This window comes from Clarias gariepinus, chromosome 25 (assembly GCF_024256425.1).
Source record: "Clarias gariepinus isolate MV-2021 ecotype Netherlands chromosome 25, CGAR_prim_01v2, whole genome shotgun sequence".
In the NCBI taxonomy this organism is placed as follows: domain Eukaryota; kingdom Metazoa; phylum Chordata; class Actinopteri; order Siluriformes; family Clariidae; genus Clarias; species Clarias gariepinus.
Genome location: NC_071124.1, coordinates 17,128,363 through 17,146,840, shown reverse-complemented (window position 1 = coordinate 17,146,840; position 18,478 = coordinate 17,128,363). Strand labels below are relative to the sequence as shown.

General features: G+C 41.8%; 1 protein-coding gene across 6 annotated transcripts in view; it reads right to left on the bottom strand.

Moving 5' to 3' along the window:
- Window positions 1–3,053: 3,053 nt before the first annotated feature.
- LOC128512841 (microtubule cross-linking factor 1) overlaps window positions 3,054–18,478 on the bottom strand; it is a 65,324-nt gene continuing 49,899 nt past the window's right edge. For 2 of the 6 annotated variants that reach the window (XM_053486266.1, XM_053486267.1), the window contains 7 exons: window positions 17,598–17,765; window positions 16,422–16,682; window positions 16,023–16,186; window positions 15,769–15,886; window positions 15,583–15,659; window positions 13,379–14,894; window positions 3,057–5,127 (listed from right to left, as the gene is read on the bottom strand). In XM_053486266.1, the coding sequence (XP_053342241.1) occupies window positions 4,900–5,127; window positions 13,379–14,894; window positions 15,583–15,659; window positions 15,769–15,886; window positions 16,023–16,186; window positions 16,422–16,682; window positions 17,598–17,765 (2,532 nt within the window). In that variant the 3' untranslated portion in view covers window positions 3,057–4,899. The other 4 variants (XM_053486269.1, XM_053486271.1, XM_053486268.1 and 1 more) reach the window with 4 other exon arrangements.

Here is an 18,478-nt window from a genome sequence, read left to right as displayed (position 1 = left end):
GGCCCCCGCGGGCACGGTTGAGCTTTGGGTGCCCATGATCCTGTCACCAGTTTTCTGATGTATAGTTGGTGATCAGCGTTTCACCAAGTTATAAATGTACGACTGGTCGGTGTATAATTCTTGAGCTGTGTGCGTCACTATGCCAGCTAGTCCTGCACATAACCTGTATTTCATTTTTAATTCAATTCTTGCCCACTTTCTACATTCCGCAAATGAAAACCGATGGACTTCAGCATAGACTGGGAGTTTAATTGCTTTTCTGAATGACTCAAAAAATTCAACTAAATTCAATTTTCCTTTCCAGCCTACAGAGACTCAAGGTAACATTGCACAAAGCGAAACATTTCATTAGCAAAACACGATGTTGAACGTACAGTACAAATCCTTCATCGCTCTCTATTCTCTTATGTACAGATCGACGCACAGTGTTGCTTTTTCTTTTTGAAAAATTAGGCTCTTTCTTGTTTACTCTCAGGTCTTAATACAGTAATTCATCTCCTTCCCTCTGCATGGTAGAGAGCCAAAACGATCTATTCTCAACATCTCCTGCTCATGAATTTGAGCACCGCATTAATTATTTACAGATTTTCCTCTATCTAAGAGGAATAGGTGGTCTTCACTCTGACTTACGGCTTTAGTTACAGACCCTGGATTTTACAGTTCATGCACAATATCACATTTAAATAGGTTACAAGGGATTGATATAAGGGCAGTACAGGAGAATGAGATTTTTAAGAATTTGTATGCATTTGAACTCCAGACTATAAATGATTAAAAAAAAAAAAAGTCTTTCTACAAGAGTGTTTTAAAACAGTTCTTCTTCAAACACATTATTTTCTTTCAACATTCTAAAATGAATTAAATACAAATACCTTACATATCAATGTGCGTTAAGACAACTAAAAGCACATTTACAGGTATTATATGCATGAGTGTATGCAGTTAAGTAATGACATGCTATGGGTTTAAACATTAGATTTTTTTTACTGGGCTAACTGAAAAAAGATATTCTTGCAACTTATCCTGCCTGTGGCCACTTCTGTACCGTAGGTTGTACACAATAATTCCTATCACTTTAAGGGTCACACATTTTGATGCATTAATATACAATACATACTATATACAGTACTCTCTGCTACACTAATGCACTCATCCCAGTGTTTGACTAGTGCTTGGATACCATTGAGGTAGAAAGTTTTTCCCAGTATCCCAGAGCCATGTTTAGACTACCTGCTTCACGTCTGAAACGCTGGCCTCCCAGGAACTACTTTAATCACCCAAACATGTGGAAATGGCTTGGACTATACAGGGTTTCATTTCATGTCAAAATGTTTTTTTTTAAGTCTTTATTCGCGAGAATTTTTATCACATGTCCCAGTTTGACTTGAATGCCCCTCGTTGATGTACTTTATTGATCCTTGAGGAAAGACAAAATGCAACACAGAAATATTAACTCAATAACTCAGCCTGTATTTTTAGAGGATTCTCAGGTTAATTAAGGAGAATGTCTGCAGTTTAATTATAAGCCACATAGAATATCTAAAAGCTTCCTGTAAAAAGTTTTACTGTAAAAAAAACTGTTTAATGTAAAAATATTCAGTAAAATTATTATCGCATTTAGATAAATTGTAATTGACTTATATTATACTGTAGTACAGCTATGGGATTTGGGATCTGGGAGAATAATGAGGGCAAGACATTCGTTTACAACTGACTCCTGTGTGTGCTGCTTTTAAACTATTAGCTATTTAATATACACATATAGTACATATAAGTACAGTACAGTAACCAGAGACGAGCAGATTACACATCCAGAATAGAATTTACTTCACGTATTTTTAGTTGGGGTCTTTTCTGAATCCTGCTGTACTACTCTATGCAGACATACCTGGGATGTGGTCTATCAGTTAGTAGGTACTGTATTACTATACATATTTCTTAAGCTTAAATGAAAGAAGCAATATTTCCAGAAGGAAGGTATTGGAAATATTAAAAAACAAACAAAAGTACAGGTTGTCCCCTACTTGGAGCATGTTCGTAAGTCAGATTTGTTTTTAAGTCTGACAAAGTGAGTCTTATACGCCTTTGACACAAATATACAAATGTATTGGTATTTTATGTATAACATACTGATCGACTCGACTACATCTCCGTCCCTTTTCTCTACACTGCCATCATGTGGAAAAAAAAATAACTGTGAGTACTTAATATCACACGTCAAATGTACTGTATCAGTGTTGTGTTTGCACCTTTAAATCGTGAGGGGAATCCCAGGTGGCGTTTTTGTCTTAGAGCTGTTTTCCACTGTATTGGACTGGATTTTCCAAAATTAGGATTATTCAACTTTAGACATTTTATCCATTTACGTACAGAACACACTGAAAATATTGTATATATCATAAATATTATCTGATGCACTGCAGAGTCTATGTTTTGTACAATACACATGAACTACTTCCATGATTTGTTCGCATCTACACCGCGGCCTGTTCGTATGTGCAAAAGTATGTGCAAGGTGCTCATTTTTGGCTAGCTATTCAGAGATCAATAGAAAATGTGCTGCTTTTTATTTTTCATACATTCATGACCAAAAAAGAAAAAAAAAAGTCTTAACAAATAGTTGAGGGGGCAATTTACAGCAAATCATAGTGTCCTAGGTACTCTGTAGGCAGCGGTAGCTCAGTGGTTAAGCCAGTGGTCTAATGATTAGAAGGTCTCAGGTTCCAACCCCATTGGGCGCCTGAACAAGGCCCTTAACCCTCAACTGCTCAGACGTATAATGAGATAATATTTAAGTCGCTCTGGATAAGTGAGTCTGCCAAATGCTGTAAATGTAGACAAATTGTGAACGTTTGTGACAGTTCTGCATGAGTTTGGGTCAAAAGTACATAAGTGATTTATGACATCAGGGTCGAGCGATTAAGAACCATCAATTTAAATTTGGGATGATTCAGCAAGGTGAAACATTTATTTTGTCATTCTCTCGCTCACATAGACACACTCACTCTGTATCTGTCTATTATTTTTAAGCTTTCTCAAAATACAGCAGAACAGAACAGATCTGCATAACCAGACGAGTAATTTCTGTAAATACACATTCATTTTTATTACCAATTAAACAGACTTTATATCATTAGACTTTAGACACTGACTTAATTTAAAACATTCATATATATTTTTTTTTTTACAATCCCATTTTTATCCTTTAAAGAAATAATTTAAATATAATGATAATAATAATAATAATAATAATAATAATAATAATAATAACAACTATACAAAGACAGGGCAATAGGTACAATAAGCGACTTAAAAAGTGGTCTAATTTTGTGTAAATTTGACAGCAACAAAATCATTACAGATCATGGACAGTGGATTGCGTGTGCGCGCGTGTGTGTGTATGTATATGTGTACGTGTGTGGTTGAGTGTGTGTTCGTATATAGGGCTGTCTTATATTATAGAGCTATAGCACAAGGTACAACAGCATTTAACAACATGCACTAAAGTGCTAGGGTTGAAAAGGCATGCGGATCAAATTATGCAGGAAAATATGCATAAGGATAATCAGTTGCCCGTGACCTTCCTGTTGTGGTGCGTTAAACGTTCAGCTTTACTTTTGGAGTAATAAATACTTCAGTGTTGTTGACATCATGTTTCATGTTTTTCCCTGACTCAGGTTTCTGTTCTTCTGTCGCATAATCTTTTATTCGGTGTATAAAATAAATAAAATGTCTTTTTCTTAAATAAATTCAAGCCACAAGCAAAAAAGAAAAAAGAAAAAAAAGACAGAAATAAAACTATTACACAAAGAATAAGAAAATAATCTGATTAAGTATGTACATGGGAGATAACATATATATCCTAAACGGATGAGCAAAACAAAGCAACAACATGTAAACATTTAGACAAATCGATTTATCCGTTTTATTTTTTCCCCAGGATATAAGAAAAAAAAAAATCATCTCAATCTGACCAACACGTATAAATTCAGATGTATTGCATATACACAGAGACACACATATAAGGGACCGTTGAGATATCAAGTGTGTTTAGGCACCTCTGATGGAGTAGGTTGTGTTGTTTTGCTTCAGTACATTCTAGGTCCTTGAATTCTCACAGAAAGTACTAGAAGGTTGTTGCTTGTCGGCTGGTGCTCGAGGAACTGCGTCCTTCTCTCATCCCCGGTGTCGAGGACGTGAAAGTGGGAGAAGGGCTAGGACGTTCCGACGCTCTGGTGGTGCTTGTGTGGTCAGGCTGGATTAAAGGAGAAAGAGATGGAGGAGAACAGTGAGAAGGCGAGGAACGGAAGATGGTAAGAGGAGGAGAAGGAGGAGAAGAGATTGTCGGTGGATGAAGAAGAGGTCGTGGAGGAGAGGCTGAGTATGAGAGGAGAAGATGGAATATACAGGAGGCTGGTTAGAAAAGATGAAAGGAGGAATAGGAGGAGAGCATCAAAACAAAGAAGGTAAGGGGGAAATAAAGGAAAAGATGAAAAGGAAGAAGGGATAAGAAAAAGCAAATACAAAAGGATAAATGAGATTATAAGTAAATAAATGAGATAAAAAATGAAGAGAATGAGGATAGGAGAAAAATAAGAGTGGTGAGGAGCGTGGAAAAACTATATGAGAAAGAAGTTATAGGAGAAGAAGTCGGCAAAGGTGAGGAGAAAAAAAAAGAAAAAGAGGAAAAGAAGATAGTGGGATAAAGGAAGAGATTATGACAGGGAAGGAGAGGAGAAGGAGAAAAGGTAACAGAACAGATGGAGAGAACAATCCGAGTCTAATGCAAGTCTACAGTAGAGGTCAACTGTAGGTTTATGGCGGGATGCGAAGAAGAGTGAAGAAAAAAGAAGAAGAGAGGAGAGGACAGTGAGCAGGCTTGGCTGGTGCAGGATGTCCTCAGGCTGGGTGCTGAGGTAGTTCCTGACAGGACTCCTCTGTCTCTGGGATCGACTGGGCAGGTCTGATGGGCGAGGGGAAGCGGAACCTCTCTGTGTGATCTTTGTAGTTGGGTGAAGAAGAAGGAGAGTGCGCGGCCCAGCGAGAGGGAGGGCGCCGGTTGGCAGGACGCGCCGGGCGCAGGAAACAGGAGTCCAGGGGCGGGGCTACAGGAGATCGGGGGAGGTCCTTCGGGAAGGAGACACATGAAAATACATACATTTAAAAGATTTAAGTAAGAATTGAGGCTCAAGAGTAGGGCTGCTTTCGTGATTCAAATAGCGCTTCCTTTCGTCCTAGACTCCGTCCTTCCTTCCTTATTTCCTAGGGCTGCATGATTCACAGGACTTTCAACACTTTCAAAAAAGTACAGAAGTACAGTAAGAAGAATTTTGAAATTTGAACATAAATAGAATAACAGTATTAAATAAAAATAATTGATAAATATCATCTATGCTTTTTTGACACTAAAACACATTGCATGTTTTAGTTTATATCATTATTATTTTTAATAGCCTACGCTAAATGTAAAAGTTTGTAAGTAAGTTTAAAATTAAATACATATTTTATGTATATACTGTAATTTTTTGTTGTCAAAAGTTTTATTGCTCAGTCTTAACATAACTCTGGCATAATTCTCTGTGTTACAGAATCAACTCGTCAGATTTATTACTAATAACTCATACAGTAAGTTTTATTACTGTACAAGATGTCTCTGTTCAGATAGGTGTATATATTTACATTTTATTTGTGTAAAAATAAAAATATAAAACAATGCATGTGATAATAAAGTGTATATTCGCTGCTAAACACAAGAACAGAAGAAAACGCATTGAGGGACACAGAGAGCATCAAAAGAGCCAATCAGAAGCAGGTCATCAGAATGTTCCTGTCTCCAGTTTCTGTTTGGCTGGTTCGGTCCATGTTCTAGCCTCTGATTGACTGGTTCTGTCCCTGTTCTAGCCTCTGATTGACTGGTTCGGTCCCTGTTCTAGCCTCTGATTGACTGGTTCGGTCCCTGTTCTAGCCTCTGATTGACTGGTTCGGTCCCTGTTCTAGCCTCTGATTGACTGGTTCTGTCCCTGTTCTAGCCTCTGATTGACTGGTTCTGCCCCTGTTCTAGCCTCTGATTGACTGGTTCTGTCCCTGTTCTAGCCTCTGATTGACTGGTTCCGTCCCTGTTCTAGCCTCTGATTGGCTGGTTCTGTCCCTGTTCTAGCCTCTGTTTGACTGGTTCTGCCCCTGTTCTAGCCTCTGATTGACTGGTTCTGCCCCTGTTCTAGCCTCTGATTGACTGGTTCTGTCCCTGTTCTAGCCTCTGATTGACTGGTTCTGTCCCTGTTCTAGCCTCTGATTGACTGGTTCTGCCCCTGTTCTAGCCTCTGATTGACTGGTTCTGCCCCTGTTCTAGCCTCTGATTGACTGGTTTCGCCCCTGTTCTAGCCTCTGATTGACTGGTTCTGTCCCTGTTCTAGCCTCTGTTTGACTGGTTCTGTCCCTGTTCTAGCCTCTGATTGACTGGTTCTGCCCCTGTTCTAGCCTCTGATTGACTGGTTCTGCCCCTGTTCTAGCCTCTGATTGACTGGTTCTGCCCCTGTTCTAGCCTCTGATTGGCTGGTTCTGCCCCTGTTCTAGCCTCTGATTGGCTGGTTCTGCCCCTGTTCTAGCCTCTGATTGACTGGTTCGGTCCCTGTTCTAGCCTCTGATTGACTGGTTCGGTCCCTGTTCTAGCCTCTGATTGACTGGTTCCGTCCCTGTTCTAGCCTCTGATTGACTGGTTCCGCCCCTGTTCTAGCCTCTGATTGACTGGTTCCGCCCCTGTTCTAGCCTCTGATTGACTGGTTCGGTCCCTGTTCTAGCCTCTGATTGACTGGTTCCGTCCCTGTTCTAGCCTCTGATTGACTGGTTCCGTCCCTGTGCTAGCCTCTGATTGACTGGTTCTGTCCCTGTTCTAGCCTCTGATTGACTGGTTCCGTCCCTGTTCTAGCCTCTGATTGACTGGTTCTGCCCCTGTTCTAGCCTCTGATTGACTGGTTCGGTCCCTGTTCTAGCCTCTGATTGACTGGTTCCATCCCTGTTCTAGCCTCTGATTGACTGGTTCTGTCCCTGTTCTAGCCTCTGATTGACTGGTTCTGTCCCTGTTCTAGCCTCTGATTGACTGGTTCTGCCCCTGTTCTAGCCTCTGATTGACTGGTTCTGCCCCTGTTCTAGCCTCTAATTGACTGGTTCCATCCCTGTTCTAGCCTCTGATTGACTGGTTCTGTCCCTGTTCTAGCCTCTGATTGACTGGTTCTGCCCCTGTTCTAGCCTCTGATTGACTGGTTCTGTCCCTGTTCTAGCCTCTGATTGACTGGTTCTGCCCCTGTTCTAGCCTCTCTCCGCTCTTTGCTTTACTCTGTCCTCCATCCTTCCCGCCTCCTTTATACTGCAGCCTTCTTCCTTCTTATTCTTTCTTCCATCCTTCCTCTGTAGCCAACTTCCTTCTTATCCTTTCTATGTTTTTCTCTCTTTCATTCCTTTCTTCCTCTGTAGCCGCCTTCCTTTCTGTCCTTCATTCCCTCGTTCCCCTCCAGCCTCCAATCTTCATTTCGTCCTCCCTCTCTCCATCCTTCCTTCTCTCTTTTCTTCCTGCCTCTCTATCCTACTTCCTTCATTTTTTTTCTTTCTCTCTCATTCCTTCTTTTCTTTCAACAACTAAGATTTCAGATACTGTGAGTATTCGGTGGGAGTTTTAATAACTTCTGGTTTCTTGTAAAATGATTGCGGTAAAAGTAAAGCACACTGGTCTTACACTGTGGCACATCACAGCTATTTTTCGCACTAGTCTATTTTTCACACACAACGCTGTATAACTGCCATATGTTTTATCCCCCGCCATCATATTGTGCAGCCCTACTCCAGACTCTTCAGTGTAATATTAATATCTGTGAAGATACTCGTATAACCAAACGTATAAAAATGATAAAATTATTCAAATGCTTTCTGATGGGTCACATTAGAAAATCCCGTTCCATCTGTAGAAAGACACACAGTTTCCATCATTCTGTTACTCTGAGGTCTCTCTGTCTCTCTCTGATGTTATTATTGCGTTTCTTCAGGGCCCTTGTTGCAGATGAAAGATGGAGAGATCTAACACACACAACACAAACTGCTTCTGCTAAAAATAAAGCGCAGAGAGAGAGAGAGAGAGAGAGAGACACTTCATCTGACCTGATAAAGTGTGTCAAAGCCGATCGCCTTCATTACACAAGGCGAGACTGACGCTGTAGCGGCTGACGCTGTATTAATAACTCCTGCACACTTGGGAGACTGAAAACACACAGCTTATTATTTCTATTGTATTTGTTAAATACAACGTCAAATATTTTACTCCAATTTTGTTTCTTGTGATTTCTGATATGCATGCTGCATCTGTTACAAACCACGCTGTTTAGATTTTTAAACATTTTGGCCCTCCTGGACGGAGGATTCAGATTTCACACAGTGCCCTCCAAAATTAATGGCACCCCTTATAAAAATAATAGTTTAAATATAAACATACAATACATTTATTCATTGAAAAACATAACAAAGAATAATTATTGGTAGAACTCCTTTTTTTAATAATAATACACGTCAAATGATTGACATCCCAGCAAGAAATCTTGTCAAATGATTGACATCCCAGCAATAAATCTTGAAAAACCTTGCACACATGCAGCATCCATTTGTCATCATGGGGGAAAAAAAAACTTAGAGTAAGAAATGGTTGCTGATTTGCACAAATAATTTAAAGAAATCACCCATCACATCGATTCATATTCCAACTACTGTATGTCTCTAAAAAAAAAAATTTGGCTAACGCAATAGGAACTGGTCGTAACAACACTATGACTACCTGTCCAATATTAAATAGGGCCCTCCCTTTTGCCAACAAAACAGTAATGCCTTCCTATCAGAACCAGCAAAAACATTTTCCTTAATTTGAGCTACAGTAGCTCCTATTTTGGATCGGATTACAAGGGCCAGCCCTCTCTCCCCATGTGCATCAGTGCTGCCCATGACCCTGCCGCCAGTTCACCGGTTTTCCTTCCTTGGTCCTGACCACTGCAGTCTGGGAACATCCCACAAGAGCTGCTGTTACTAACTATGTACCATCAGTCATACACTGTTGGGAAGGTTTTTGTTTTTTACTCAGATTAACCCAAGGACCTTTTTTCCTGAGGTCGATGTGTTGGAAGCAGAAAAAAATGGGCAAGCCGAAGAATTTGAGTGATATTGACAGGGGTTATGGAGGCAAAAAGGGGGGACAATAAAGGGGTGTTAATATTAGACGGGCAGTCATAGTTTTATGGCTGATTGGTGCATTAACAATGGCATTGACCAGTTAATGACAAGTTTAACATCTTATAGTGATTTCACTGATGTACTACCAGCATGGTGCAGATGGAAAAGACTCCCATCTTATCATAAAGTATGACCTTCAGTATGGTTCTGAAAAGTGGGTCCAATGTTGAAGTGCCAAAACATACAGTTCATTCAAATGACTGACTCCAAAAATGAGTCCCATGTTAAAATGTTCAACTTTACAACAGAAATAATCCTTTGGAGCCTAGTACTCCATAGCTAGATTGTTCCGTGGGTGAATTTGTATGTAACTCATCTGTTAAAATAAATGTAAGTCAAATAATTATGCATAATCAGAGGCGTGGTCGTTTTGAGTGACAACTAAATTGCAGGTGTCAAACTGCTAGCTGTCTGCCACTGTACTCATCACTTTAGCTAACCAGCTGACTGAAATCGTTGTAGTTTACTTTAGCACAAGAAATGTAGGAGTTGACGCAGCTGAGCTTTAAAACCATTATTCAGAAAACCTATATGGAGGGTTTGTCCAGATCTAATATAGTCTATGGTCGAATGTGTTACTTTCTGTAAATATAAGTTTTACTTCAATTTCATAAAGGATGCCAATAATTCTGAAAGGCCCTGTAAATAAAAATACTGAATAGCTGTGATACTAAAAATCATGCATCTGCCTGTGAGAAATGGCAATTAGCCAGCAGAGGCTAACTTAGCTATTGTTAGTAATGAAATTATTATTTTTTAAATAATTTCTACAAACATCAACATTATAATACGATGTGGTATCGAAAAGTTTCGAGACTAGTTGTGTAACATGCCAAGCACAAGGCTGCACGCACAGTCACAGGGAGCACCAACTTTCATAAGTCAGTGTGCCAAAAGACATCATCCTGTAGGATCTGTGCAACTGGTGCTATTCTGTCCACGTGCGTTACCATGTCTACCATTTCATAATGGACAGCAAGAATGTGAAATTCTGCACGAAATTGAGCACATCTTGCCCAACATGATTCGGCAAGTTTACGGCGATGCTGCAATGAGTCGGCCGAGGTGTTTTGAGTGGCATGGGCGCTTTAAGAGTGGAAGAACATCACTGGAGGACAACAAGAGATCAGGAAGACCTCCAAAGAGCTCAACCATCGAAAATGTTGAAACCATTCGGCAGCTTGTGCACGATGATTGGTGGAGAACTTCAGCACCCACCCTAGTAGCCGGATAATAATTAATTATTAATAAAGTAATCAAGTACTTCCTTGAAAACAGAGCTAATCTTGAAACTTTTGATACCACCTCATAATTCTAGGATATATAAAAAATCTTTCATGTCACCTTAAAACTCACAGATGACACTAAATATGAAGAGTTTTGATATGAAACAGATGCAACATAGCACTTAACATAACACAGCGAACCAACCATATAGAGTACCTTTTGAGCTCACTAAAGCCTGCTGACGATACAGTCTCCCAGTAATGACTTTCGTATGATACGAATGTGAGTTAGGTGTTAAATTGTGAGGAACAGAGCAAGCCGCCAGTGTTGGAAGTCTACTCAAGTCTCACAATAAATGCACTACGTATAATATCATGAAATCCAGCGTGAAAATGCTAGCTGCACCGGCAAAACTACTAAGACTTTGCTAGTCGGCTAGCATAAACTAGCTTGGATCAGTATGAAATTCATGCTAGTCTAAGCTGTTTTTTTTTTTTCAGCAGATTTCGGCACAGACTCTCCTATAAGCATGCAGCGACAATACACACACTTTAACAGTCTGTTAACACAATGTGAAGAGCAGGAAAGGAAAAGAGAGGACAGAAATTGTTAGTGAGTAGTCTTCGAGGAGGTCATTTATGTAGGCGTGTAAACACGTTAGCCTCTTAATATGGCCTCCATTGAAAGAACTGCAAAAGAGGTCAGGAAAGGATAGAAATGGAGGATAACGTCATACGAACAAGACGCATAGCAGAACCTACTGGAAACACAGTGAGGTCATTTCAATTGCCTATGAAAAGATCGACAACATCCAAAAAGCTAGCAGTATGTCCTGGTGTATGTTTAGCGCTGGTGTAAAGGGCATTCGTGTTCTGTTTAGCTGGACACTACAGTATATGCTGCTAGCTTTTTAGATGAACCTTTTTTAGTTATTGATGGAATTAATTGATCAGCATGATCTGCATGCTCACACCTACACCACGACACTGTATAACCCACAACACGTCACAGCCGAAACCTTGTCTTTGTGAGGATGATGTGGCATGCAGTGCTATAGACGTCCATTAAAAACCAAAAACCAAAAAAAGAAAGAAAAACAGTTGGACACGACACGGTGAGGTCGCTCTGAGGGTAAACATCATAGAAGAAGAACTTACGGGACGGCTCGTGCGTGCGAGCGGCATTATAGTCCCCAGGGAGCAGTGAGTAAGACAGTGTGGTTCTGGAGACAGTCCGGAGAGGGAGACAGGGCAAAACACTAATCAGCACAAAAAATACAATCTCACAAAATACAGGAGATGTTGGCAAAGAAACAGCCTGGGTGATCATGCTCCATGAGAAACATCACTGCAGGCTACAGGAAGTCCACTCCTCTTGCTGTTGGACCTGTAAAAGGGGTGAGTCTGGGTTTTGGCATGACCATCCTCACTGTCCATTCAGAAGAGAAACATACTGAGTATACTCTACACCTCAGTATTTATAAACCCAAAATGAATTACTGTATTGACCTCATAATATAACACTTTCATGGTGGGAAGGATGACATTATTAACTAGTGTATTACAGGCTCTAAGGTGAAAATACGCTTTTTTTTTTCAATTACTTCCCTTGAAATCTTCCCCAGTCAAGCTTTCAGCACTTTATGGTGTATGACAGCAGTTCCCTCCAGATACAGTCAAGAAAAAGGCTTATTACACTATATCCCTATCTAAAGGTAAAATTGTATTGGTTTACGTGGTAATAGTCTGTCCTCGCCATTCACTTAACATGCCCAATACCCTAAGGACAGACGATTCTTTAGTTTCTCATATGATCGACATTTCTATATTCTGTAACAAGTAGAGACACACCCATTCCAATTTCCATGGCCGATACCGATTTACGTTGTTGTTGTTGTTTTTTTAAGAACTACAATTGAAAGCATACAAAAACATTTATAAACCCATTATATGTATATAGTACAACATGGCTTATTCAATATATTTTTCCATTTTGTAAGAGGGTGAAAGCTCTGGGATACTTCCTTCAAGAAACTATTGAACTGCTGCACATGCACTGTAAAGGGAGGGAATAAAGCGCAGACACACATCACTGGCTAGACTTTGGCTAGTGCCACGAAGACAGCCTGAGAGTACGCCTGGATTCATGTGGATTCATTACTTGCATTCATGTGGAAATGTCTAGCTCTTTTATCATGTTATATAATCATATCACACCATTTGACAGACATTGCTTATGATAAGGTGTAAACCTTTCCACGTACAGTAGCAGGTTAGGCTAACAGGTGTGATCTTCTTGCTAACAGATTGACTAAACCGAATAATGGCCATGTGTTTGCTTCCACTCGTTATCACCTGCTTATTGCTATGACTGCCTTACAATGTGTGATTTAACAATGTGCTCCGCCGTTTTAGCATTAAGATCAAGCAGCACATTTGAGTAATCTCAGCATACGCTTGAGCTTCACAAAGGCTGTTAGCTGACAACACTATTGACAGCCATATATTAACTCAGTGTGTTATTTATCCAAATGGACAGTAACTTAACAACAGTACTACAAAATTACATATTAAAACAATTAAGCTGAGCATGTGTCTGTAGCAAGAAAACAGTAAACAGCAGATTTTGTTAATTAATAAGCTGCAGAACAGCATCTCTGTCCCATGCTTTCTAGCCAGAGGCACACAAAGGCATGCAGCTTTGGCTTAATTAAATATTCTCATTCTGCACCATCTGCATGATGAGACCAAACCAGACACTAGTTTAGCTAAAAGTCACAAACATTCCATTTATTGTGCTAGAAAAAAAATCCTACCTCACGAAAAATTAGACTGTTAAAATGAGACAATCTGTATCTGTATGTTTAGGAGCATTTATGAGTTTTTACCTCAATGCATCCAGGTTTGTCCACTTCTCCCGCTTTGCTCTGTGCTGCTGTGGCTGAACCCTGTTTCTTCTCCTCCCTGAAGCCCTGCTCCAACAGTTTCTTATTTAATATCCGTGCAGCGTTCTCTGCTATCGTGTAACCCGGTGGCGCTGACAAGTCCTGTCTGATGCTAATCATCTCTGGGTTCTTCTCACCCTGTAATTCCACTATGAGCTGGATAGGGCTTGGGGAACGACCCCTGGGTGGCCTCGTCTGGTCCTGTGGTCCTCCACAATTGCCTGGTTTAGGGTCTGAAACACCTGCAGACCCACTTTCAACGGGCCTGGAACGACTTGGAGACTTGTTGAACTTCTGCGCAGAGTCATACGTCACTGGGGTATGGTCGATGATGTTGAAGAGGCTGGAGAGGCCATCGTTGATGGTGGTGTGGACGGGGCTGTCACGGGTAGTGGTGGAACGCGCCCATGCTGACTCACTGTTGCCCTTCAGAGCCTGAGAAGTGGGAGTTGGAGCTCTGGATATGGTGGCAGGGGGTTCAGATTTGCCTTGGCCATTATTGGTACACGAAGGTTTGCGCTGGAGCTTAGGTGATCCATATTTTGGTGAACAGCATGACCGTTCAAACTTGGCCTGTGTAGCAGGTGAGTACTGTGCCTTCCTGAGGCTACGTGAGGGCGATGAAACGGGAGTCAGGCAGCGGCGAGGGCTGCTGGTGAGTGTCTGCAGTGCCACATTTACACCCTGTGTGGTTTGTGTGCCACGTGTAGTTGAGCCATTTGTCTGGCATGCTGCATCACGCATTTGACGGTCCACAGGACTGGTTCCGGATGCCACATTAGAGCGGATGGCATTTCGGACAGAAAATGCCACTTCCTTCATGTCATCACTGAGGTTCCGAGATAGCTCTAGCTCAAGCGAAGATGTGTAACCCATCGCAGTGCACAGAGTAGCATGCTCATCACCTTCCAAATGTCTCAGTTCACAAGGCCACCTTCCTGCAAAAAAGTCCTCCCCTTCATTATCCATGCTCATTCTGGGAAAGGCATACTCCTGATCTGACGGTCCTGGGTTTAACCTCTCTGCCCTAGTGGGGCTGTGGAGGACACGCACTCCAAAGTGTTCAGGCACCGGGGAGCTTCTTGCAGCCAGGCGCTGGCAGTGCTCCAGGCTACTTGTGGTATTGGTGGTTAGTGTGGCACTGGTGGTCAAGTACCATGCAGCTGGCTGAAATGTATCTGATGAAGAAGGAACAGGTCTGTGGGTATCTGCCCGTTCCACCCATGCCTCCACTACTTGTGGGGGCAGCACAGGGCCTGGGATTGGGCAGGAAGACAGTGGGGATTTGGAAAGATCCCAGCCCTTGGTGTTAAACTCCTCAATATATTTGAGGTCATCAGGAGACAGTGGCGGGGTCACCTCATCCCGCCCACATTCACCTGACTTGCTCTTGTCTGGCAGGAAGGGCGAGCTGTCCATCAAACGCTGGAAGTCACTCATAGAACAGACTGATTTTGCCCTGTGGAGATACAAGCTCAGATCAGCTACTTACAATTTGACTACATACAGTAAATTTCTTTAATGTAAGCTCAATACTGTATGTTAAAAAAAGCCACACTGCAGGAATAAGCTATTTTTGCAATTTTAGTTGTATAAAAGGGAGTTAGTTTAGAAGATTACATAAGTACAATATGGCAACAAATATTAAACAGAAGGTCTCTGCATAGGGTTGACGTGGCAACCACCACGACAACTGGGCCAGTGGTAGCTCAGAGTGCCAGAGGGCTAAGGCATTGAGTTACTGATCGGAAGATCTGGGTTTGAGCCCTAGCTCCACCACGCCGCCATTGTTGGGCCCTTGAGCAAGACCCTTAACCCTATCTGGGGGGGAGAGACCATAAATGAGCATTTATAAAGATTGGACTTTGGAATAATGAAAAAAGGTCATGTGGCGCTATTGAGTCCGAACTGATCCTATTCCAGAGCAACGGGCAAGTCACGGTAAGAAGGGAACCACATAAAGCGATGAACCCAACATACATAGTGCCCCTTGTACAAGCCTCTGGATGCAGTGTTATAATCTGTTATGAATTCATTTTACTGTGATTAAAAACTGTGGTTTCATATATAACCCTAATGTTAGTCATGAAAAAGGAAAATCCACAGTCATATATGCACAGATATACTCATTCACACTCTCCAGGCACCTGAGGAGGCTGCCAGTGGTCATCTCTTCCTCGGGGTAGAGTACAGGCTCTGCTCTCTCTGAGATCTCATTCAGTGCCTGTAAAACATATCCACAAACACATGGGCACTCACTGGTACTGTACAGCATATGCACACTGACAGGCTCATTGTCAATTCACCAGCGAGTCTGAGTGGTAATATCTTACTTCATTCAGACAGGGAAACCTCCTCTCACTGTCCAGCCTGGATGAAGGTGGAACCTCAGCCTCATTTGGTGGATCCAGAGACAGAGCATTCAAGAAGAGGCTCTCACAGGGTCGTGTCCTTTCAGGAGATACAACAAGAATTTCATCATATTCACTGGTCATACTTTATAATATTTAATTCTCTGTACTTTTTCCTTACAATAATATCTGTATATCTAGGTCTGTATCAAAAAGGAAGTTCATAATTTGTGTACTTCTCTTCCAGCATGGCCTCCGAGTCTGAGTAGGAACGAGACACGGCACATGGAGCTCCGTGAGGAGACCGTGGAGATCTAGGGACCTTACAGGGACTGTCCTGAGGAGAGAAGACACGCGGCGTCCCTCCTTCAGAGTGACGGAGAGGCAGTTCCCGCTGCATCTACGGGTGAATAGACATGAGGTGCAAAGCGACAAGAAAAGGGACTGATAAGTTGTCAGATTGAGACAGTTCAGAAATAGTATTAGTAAATAAAATTACTATGGACAAAAAGATATTAATATTCTTTTATTAAATTTCATTAACATTTAGCAGATCAGTAGACAAATATGTAATTTTGAAATTCGTAAATAATTTCGTTCTGAAATCTCCCCAGCTTGACCTCTGACCCCCTGACCTTCTCCATCTTGCGCCGGAGGTCTTGTACGTAACGGTCTCGCTCCTGTCGCTCCCTCTCGAAGCTCTCCAGGAGTTCGCTTCTCTCCCTGGTCCATCGCCGCTCGCCGTGCCGCAGCTTCCAGCGCAGCTCCAGAGCCACGCCATGGCTGTCGGCCAGAAGCCTCCTCTGCTCCTCCCGCTCCCTCTCCTGCTCCCTCTCCCTCTCCTGCCACAAGGAGTCCGTCCCACCTACTAATGTTGCTCCTCTCGACTCCTCCAGCTAAAGGAGATAAAAATGTAGGAACACAGACAAACATACAAGAAAAAAAAAATCACTTTTTATCTCCAAGTGCAAGAATTTTAATAACTAGTGAATTCCACAGCAAATTGATAGACAGCTGTCGGCCCTCTGCCCATTAATCCAGTTCAGAGATCTTTAGCCAAGAGATGAAGTCAGAGAGGCCAGATTGAGGTGGTTCAGAGGAGAGATTGTGAGCATATCGGTAGAAGGATGCTGAGGTTGGAACTGCCAGGCAGGAGGTCTAGAGGAAGACCAAAGAGGAGATTTATGGATGCAGTGAGAGAGGACATGAAGTTAGTTGGTGTGAGAGAAGAGGATGCAGAGGATAGGGTTAGATGGAGGCAGATGATTCGCTGTGGCGACCCCTGAAAGGGAACAGCCGAAGGACAGAGAAGAGAGATCTCTAGCCAAGATATTTCTTCCTGGCAAGAAAATGGTCGCAGTGAGCAATTAATACGACATTACATCAGTCTTGTGCTTTTAAAATGAATAACTGATTAATACTCAATTATAAGACTATTATTAAAAGTAAAACATTAGATTCATAGAACCTTTGTGGAAAGCATGAAGCACAGACGTTTGACCAAAATTTTTTTATAAAATAATAAATTGTGATAAATATGAAGGCCGTGAATTTGATACTTTACACATATACTGTACATCATCTCTTGGCTTATATTAAACTATAAATGATTGCCATCTTTTACAATAGAGAATAATTTTAATTTTATTTTTATATAAACTAAGCCAGCATGTGAAACACACTACACGATGGCCCACGGCCCTAACGCAGGTGTGTGTCATACCTTTGCTCATGTCACATGTGTGTATGCTTCTATTTCAGACTGTCAGGATCTTCGCCGTGTATGCGGTAATGCCTGGGCGTGTCAGTACCTGTGCTATGTGGCTCCTCATCTCGGCACGCTGTATCTCCCACGCTGCTCTCTCATTAGCCAGCGCCTGCTGCAGCTGGCAGCATCTCTGAGCCTCGTCCCGTAGCTCCGCCCTCAACTCCTCCAGCAGAGAACGCAGGGCATGAAAGACGCGTCTACTGTCATCCGTCTGAGAGAGAGAGACAGAAAGAGAGAGAGAGACAGAAAGCAAGGAAGAGGAGATACCACCAGAGAAAAAACACCAGTATCATTAACATTAGATGCTACAATTACTTAGTGTTTTACAGATAGCAATCAGGTTTGAGAACGCACAAGGACAACGAGAGAAAAAAGGAACCCATGTTTTTGGGTTCGAATCCCGTCTCTGCTCTGCGTGCATGGAGCTTTGTGTTGTTGCTTGGTGTTTCCTCTAGATTCGACTTCAAATGAGTCTGTATAGTGTGATTGGGTGTGTCAGTGTGTGTGTGTGTGTGTGAGTGTCATGATTATCACAGATTTTAGTGCACTCAGGTAATCCTTGTGAGTCATATAGAATGGGATGGGAATGACTAACAATTGGTGAATCAGTGACCAAGCTTTTCTGCTCGGCTTATGCAGAATTCAATTTCTAACTCCATGTCTCCTGAGGTTCTAATTAACACCAGTCTTATCTCACACAGAGGGCACAGACTCGCTCCATGAACTATTCTCTTCAACATGCTTAAGCGCTAAAGAGGGCGAGCATCCAATTTAACACGAGGGCGACGATTCAACACACGCTCAGTCATATAGACACTAGAATTTAGTCGAAATTTTTTATATTGTTCCCTGTACACATGGGTAAACCCTGGGGGCGCATGATCCTGCCTGGTGTATAGTTGGTGATAAGTGTTGCTCTGTCTG